Raw genomic sequence first — 6,516 nt, forward strand, 5'->3', positions numbered from 1 at the left:
GAAGTCTTTTGTGTTTGTCCAACTATTCCTTGGATTAAACAGTTTTAAGTGCTGGCCTGTCATTTTCTTTGTTCGTGTTTTCCCCAGTACATCTTACACAAAGCCAGGCACAATGTCAATATGTAATACACATTTTTAGAACGAAGGAAAAATTTAAAAATGTCACCTGGTTTCCCTCAAATTACAAAGTTTCTTCTCCAAACCACCAGTTATAGTTTTATGGCTATAGATAGATGTCTAATATTTTGGTTTAGTGTTCTGAAATTCGGGAAGGATTTTGCGTCCGAGTATCTGACAGAAAGTAAGTACTATATAAGGATATTGTGACGAATGTCTTCTCAGACATTTCAGTGACCCTGTCACTCACTCCTTGTGTCAGAGAACTATTTATCCTCTTTGATTCTTTGGTCTCTCGCACACTACTCTCACGTCCCTCTCCCTCGTGACCACTTACGCTTTTTTCACGCTGAAGCAAGAAGCAAATCTTATTAAGTTTTCAGGAGTTTTAATGACCAAGTGTAGAAGAAGAGTAGGAGAACCCATTCTGTTAGTGAGCTCTGGATATCACACGGTCACTTAGATGAGGGATCTGTTTGAGACTGGAGAGTCTGGTCACCCCTCTCTCTCAGAGATAGACACTGAGATCAGGGAGACGTCTCTGCACACCTGCATCATCTCCACCGATCGCGGGTCGACTCGATGGGGAAAGCTGTACCAGTGTTTGTCATTTACCATTACCTGGAAGGGAAAATGTGTCAGAAATACAGTATGCCACTGGCCCAACTTTCCGTCTTCCTTTCCACTTCTTCCCTACACACACACCATACTCCCAGAGAACGCCTACGCACACTTCTAAACCCAGTAGACGTGCTTCTTTTCACAGACCTCCTTCGGAGACTATTTCAGACACTTGTTCACTCTATTTTCTGTATCTCTCTCATTCCTCCAGTGAGGTCCTACCACTCTCTGCTGCACGGTCTGTGTTTGCTTGGCCTTTCCTCTAGCCTAGAAGATTCTCATGGCCAGGGCCTGTGTCTCATGAAACTTCAATCCCTGTATCTTAGACAGAGCATCGTAGGCTAAGTGGTTGATAAGTGTCATTGAATGTGTAAGTTTCAATTCTGCGATGCTTTACTGCCACGTACTTCTGATCACCCAGTTTTTCCTTTGAGTAACCAGATTTGGAGAGATGGAGGTAAAGAATGAAACTTGAGTGTTCCTAAAGAGGTAGAATAGTACATATGATTAAAAGTTGTATATTATTTTTTAACAGCTCATTAGCATATGAAAAGATCCTCCACTTCAGTCTTAGCAAGACGTTAATTTTTCCTTTTCCATTTACAAAGGTCAGAAAGTTTAAACATATACTTTATTGGTGAGGCTATGGAGAAATAGTCACTTTTTTGGTGGTACTTTGTTAAATTTAAAATAAACATACGTTTTGAGCCAGTTTTTCTCATTCTATGAAATTATCCTCAAATATGTGTATATATATATATATATATATATATATATACATATATATATATATAGACATTAGGAGATTGATAAAGACAAAAGTGTGGTATAGAATGCAGCCTCATTTATGAGAGCAAACTATGGAAACCACCTAAGTTGCATGAATCAGCATCAGTTCAATCATTTTGGTAATGTTCTATGGGGATATTATGCAAACATTAAATAATGTGGGAGTAGCATGGATAGAATGATTTCTCTAAGGTACATCCTTTGACAACAAATAAACTCTAGTCCTTAAGCTGTGATGTTTAGAGAAAATTATTACATCATTTGTTTAAAAGAAATGAAAGCAGATACAGATAGGGAGACAGACAGATAGACAGGTAGATCGATGATGATGGTGAGAGATAGAGAGAAAGATGAAGGATAGATGATGGATAGATAGATAACAGATAGATAGATAGATAGATAGATAGATAGATAGATAGATAGATAGACAGATAGATAGATGATAGACACTGTTGTATAAGCACATATTATCTCAGGAAGAAACATAAAGAGACTTGTAACTGTTGTCCTTGAAAGAAGAGCTGGGTTTTGGGAGTGAGATAAAGGCTTAATTTTGGACTATTTATAATTATTGATTTGCATGTTTTATCCATTTACCTACATAAAACTTTGAAGAATAACAGCATCGGTAGAAATGATACCTGGGGGTGAAGACAGAGGAAATTCTCCCCCTTGAAGGAAATGGCATGTGAGCTGACCGTCTCTGCTTAGATTTGGGAAAAGATATGGGGACAGCAGTACAGGCAGAGGTGCTCTGTGATGAAAGGGGCAGGAGATGAACCGCGTAGGACTCTTGGGGCAGGCCAGGGAGAGCTGCGTCCTCCTGCGACAGCCTGTAGAGGCTGTGTATGGATGTCCATGAAACTCACCTGGTACTCATTTTGTAGCACAATGATGCACAGCTTAAATTGTTTGCCATTCTCAAAAGGCATTTCAGAGGATTTCACCTCGAGTCTCCACTCCCCACGGTCACGGCTGTTCATCACTACAGAATTGCCAAAGCACACGGCGAAATGGAAGGCGATGTCTGAGTTCTCATCATTTCCAGTGTGGAGATCCAACTGCAGTTGTGGGTTCATGCTGAAGGGCAAAGCACACAGCATGTCGAGCAGGCCCCTCCCTTGTCGGGAACCCACATTCAACACACACACACACACACACACACACACACACACACACACACCCTTTCTCAACTTCTCCCTGGTGGAAGGAAGGCCTTCCCGGGTGACACCGTAGTTCCTTGCTGCTGTGGGGTGCTTCAGCTCACCCTGTCCAGGATGGTGAGATGCTTTATCTCTTAGCCCAAGACTCAAACTGAGGAGCAGTCACTGGGCTGGGCCTACTTGCTGTTCATCCCCTGGAAATTCTATGCCCCTGGATGATGAGCCCCAGCTTCAATCCTTGAGCGACATCTCCCTCAGACCACAAGGTGTGCTCATGGTTCTGCACCTGTAGGCGTGATGCCTGATTCTTAGGCGTCTCCGGAACCTGCACCTGCATTGTGCTACCATTATGCTATTTCACACATTTTAACATCACTCAAGCATGAAGTGGCCCCCCAAACTCTAATATTCTCACTTATCCTTCCCCACCCACCTTGTGGGCTACAGAGTACTCACCTGAAACACAGGGTAGGTTTCCCAACGATGGTCACTGAAGAACCAGGAGACAAGGACAGACGACGTTGGTATGGGACCTGCCATGGCGAGACGAGAGAGGATGAAAGGGGCAGGGCCAGGTGTGGGCTCACCTCCTACAACAGTTCCCAGTGGCGAAGCAGATCAGACATCACAGGATGAACTATGAGGACCCACTTCTTCCCACCCCCCACCGTGAGATCCCTGTGTCCTTGAAGAGATGAGAGGGTGGAGTTCACAGCAAGGGTTCAAGAGCCAGGCTGCCCGCATTCAAATCCTGATTCTGGCTCTGACTAGCAGTGACATCTTAGATCCATCACTTGAACTCTCCCTGCCTCAGTTCCCTCAGTACAAGGAGAAGTTTCAGAAAGTCCTACTTCATAGGCTGTTATCCAAAATGGAGGAGCTAATATACGTAAAACCTTTAGCCTGAGCACTGGCATGTATTGGGTCTATACAGGGCTGACCATCAGAGGGCGGGCCCTTTGTGGATACGCCCTCTGATCAGTTTCCATCTGAAACTTTAAAGGCAAGACTTGAGGAGGCAAAAGTATAAATCACTCTAGTGAAAAACACTTCTTTAAAGAGAGAGGGAAATCATAATGGAAAAGGAATCCCTGTGTATGGAATGTATATGAACCAAAATTATGAAGAGCTACGCATGTCCTTTCGGGAACCTACACAAGTTGTGGAGAGCGCAGTCAGTTCCTGCCCAAACAAAGCGCACAGTGCAGGTTAGTAATCGGGGAGAATCTACAAGTAGTTCACTGACACCTCCTGTAAGCTCTGTCTGAACTGGGGCTCATTTTGTTCCTTCCAGCTTCTGGGGATTCCATTCTTTGTAACCAAGTGTCCCAACCCGCTTCCCTGGATGGCCAGGATCTGCTCCCCCTCCCCCTGCAGCACATTGGGGAGGAATGGCTGGGAATGGAGACCTGAGGCGGCAGTGGGTGGTCACTGGGGGCCAACCCATACCTGAGACCCAGCGTCCCCACAGTCTGAGTTCACCTTCCACACCGTTCTCGAGAAGACGCACCTGAGGACTCACTCATTCTGCTCTCATTAATACTCAGAGAGAGGAGTCCCAGGTAACTCACTCTCCCCCAGGCCACCAGTTCTGCCAACCAGGATTCACACTGATGCACGTGGAAATATGCACAGTCACTTACCCCGCGACTGTGGGGAAGGGAGGAGCCTCACATGCAGACACAGCCACACACATTCGCCCTTCAACACCCAGTCACAGATGATCACACACACTGTCCCTCAGAGACATGCGCCTCCCGTGTCACACGTACCTCCCACCACTCCTGCTCACGGTGCCGTGCACAGTTGCTCAGCCGCAGCCCCCGTTGTAAGCACATACACCCTCAAAGTCATAAGGATACGTCTCAACCCTTGCACCCATGTACACACTCCCTCATCCCCGTCAGCCGTGCACTTTCCACACAAGTCAGTGTCTCAACACCGTTCACTCTGAGCCACTCACCACCCAGTGCTGACACTGGGTTACCCGGACCCAGCAGGGTCGACACGTGATTCCCTATGGGGATTCCATCCATCATATCCCTAGGGGATCTCTCTTCCACACACTCACAACCACCAGTAAAACATTCCATATAGAAACGCAGATCTTCATCTTGTACAATTTCCCCTTTGCCCTCCTTCCCCCGTATGACCCGAGATCATTGAACGCTGTGCCTTTTCAACTCACAGGTAGTTTTGACATGGACATGGTTGTGTCTTCTCTGGGCAGCCTTTCGAAGTTGTGTCTAGGATGGTGTGTGATGTCTGCAAGGTGCACAATATAAATGCTTCCTGAGAGCCCCACCCCGTGGCTTCCTTCCAGTTTTGAAGTGTTCTAGCAAGATTGCCAGCAGAGGAGAAGGGTGGGGTGTCAGAGATAGATTCAATCACAACTATGCATTTGGACGTGCCCTTGAGCAGGATGTGTCTGACACAGCAGAAACTTCAATGAGGAAATTATGGGTGACAAAGGAGTAGCAGGGAAATGCAGGAGTGAGGGAGCAAGCGGGTCTAAAACCCAGCCTACAGTCCACTCCCCAGTTTTTACCCCACAGGGCAGATTGTACCCCAAAGGTGCACATTTTCCTCACTTGAACAATGGCAAAGAATTGGTGGCCTTGGGGGTCAGGACTCTCTTCCAGAGTCCTTCGGAGAGCATCGAAATTGATCCTCAGCAGACCTGGAGGTAGAGGTGGAGAAAGTCTTTGTGTCATCTCCATTCCACAGTAATCCCTTGGCTCCGTTAACGCCAACAGTGCCAGGGAAGGGCTGTTCAAACTCGGTTTTCTCACACATCTGGACTCGAACCACACCTTTTCCCTTCTCCTTGGATATCTATGTGCGTCAAAATCACAAGGACCCTGATTCTCTAGATTCAGAGAGAAATTTGAGATCCTCGCTTCTACACCTCGATTTGTGTGCTCCTTGGTTCCAATCCTGAGGACACGTACAAGTACAGGCGATGGGACTTCAACCACATGCAGTCTATACCTGAGGTGGAGGACTGAGGACTTTTCCTCAAGTTCAAAGCCTAAATTAGGAATTTAAAGCAGGGACATACTCAATATAATCACCATTGATGCAAAATCGTGTTCTCATTTTCTGCACGTACAACTGTTGATTGGTTCAATCCAATGAGACTTCTCCTTGTAGCTCTGCAGAGATTGAGAGTAGAGGTCTTTCAGCCGTTTGGGGCAGCAAATGAAGTCATTCGCTGCCACTCAGGGTTTCGGCATAGGAGCTGTCCCTGGGCATTCTCTGTGAGGTTATTCTCAGTGATGCTTATGCTCCTGAAAATCCTCAAGAGGTGTTGGCATTTATGTGATAAATATATCACTAACTTGTCTAGATGGGGGAATAAGTTTATGCAAGCAACATAAGCTTATCATCTAAGAAAGACACTGTAAAGGGGCTATTTTTTAGTCTCACGCTGTATCACGTGGCCTCATCTTGTGTTTGGGGGAGTTTTGGGAGCTAAGAAATAGCTCTAAATAAATGTGGTCCTCTGGTCATCATGAGGAAGTTTCTTCTTGGATTGGGCAATTGGTAGTGTCTTTGTTCATGCAGTGTTAAATCTGAGCTTCTTTGTGCAGTCTCCCATGAAGAGATCATGACTGGTAGGGGTGGGGAAAGTTCTTCCCACTAATCGCAAGAGGGAGATCGTCTCAGATGAGGACACTTAAAGCTTTTCTACAGTAAATCAAAATCTGACTAGAAAACCCATGCAGTTGTTTCTTTTGACCCCCTCCTATTGGCAGAGGGAAGTGAAGGAACATGGCGGGGTGGAGCTGGGAAACATATAAAGATTATTTTTTCCGAATGACTA

The 6,516-nt window shown here is 45.7% G+C and overlaps 1 protein-coding gene across 1 annotated transcript; it reads right to left on the reverse strand.

Annotated features, from left to right (window-relative positions):
- Window positions 1-540: 540 nt before the first annotated feature.
- On the reverse strand, window positions 541-4,932 carry LOC117035186 (galectin-10-like). Its single transcript, XM_033128935.1, has 4 exons — window positions 4,879-4,932; window positions 3,147-3,223; window positions 2,397-2,607; window positions 541-738 (listed from the first exon to the last, which is right to left on the reverse strand). Exons 1-4 carry the CDS (start codon window positions 4,897-4,899, stop codon window positions 613-615), a joined length of 435 nt encoding a protein of 144 aa, XP_032984826.1. The 5' UTR covers window positions 4,900-4,932; the 3' UTR covers window positions 541-612.
- Window positions 4,933-6,516: the final 1,584 nt, after the last annotated feature.

The sequence above is a fragment of the Rhinolophus ferrumequinum genome, chromosome 15 (assembly GCF_004115265.2).
Source record: "Rhinolophus ferrumequinum isolate MPI-CBG mRhiFer1 chromosome 15, mRhiFer1_v1.p, whole genome shotgun sequence".
Taxonomy (NCBI): Eukaryota; Metazoa; Chordata; class Mammalia; order Chiroptera; family Rhinolophidae; genus Rhinolophus; species Rhinolophus ferrumequinum.

Bases quoted from the DNA above. Each gene is read 5' to 3' on its own strand.
- LOC117035186 (XM_033128935.1), bottom strand. From the start codon at position 4,899: ATGTCCATGTCAAAACTACCT. The intron at 3,224-4,878 runs GTGAGTTGAAAA...TCGCCATGGCAG, and splicing joins TGTCCATGTCAAAACTACCT to GTCCCATACCAACGTCGTCT. The intron at 739-2,396 runs GTGAGTTTCATG...TTTCCCTTCCAG, and splicing joins TGCTACAAAATGAGTACCAG to GTAATGGTAAATGACAAACA.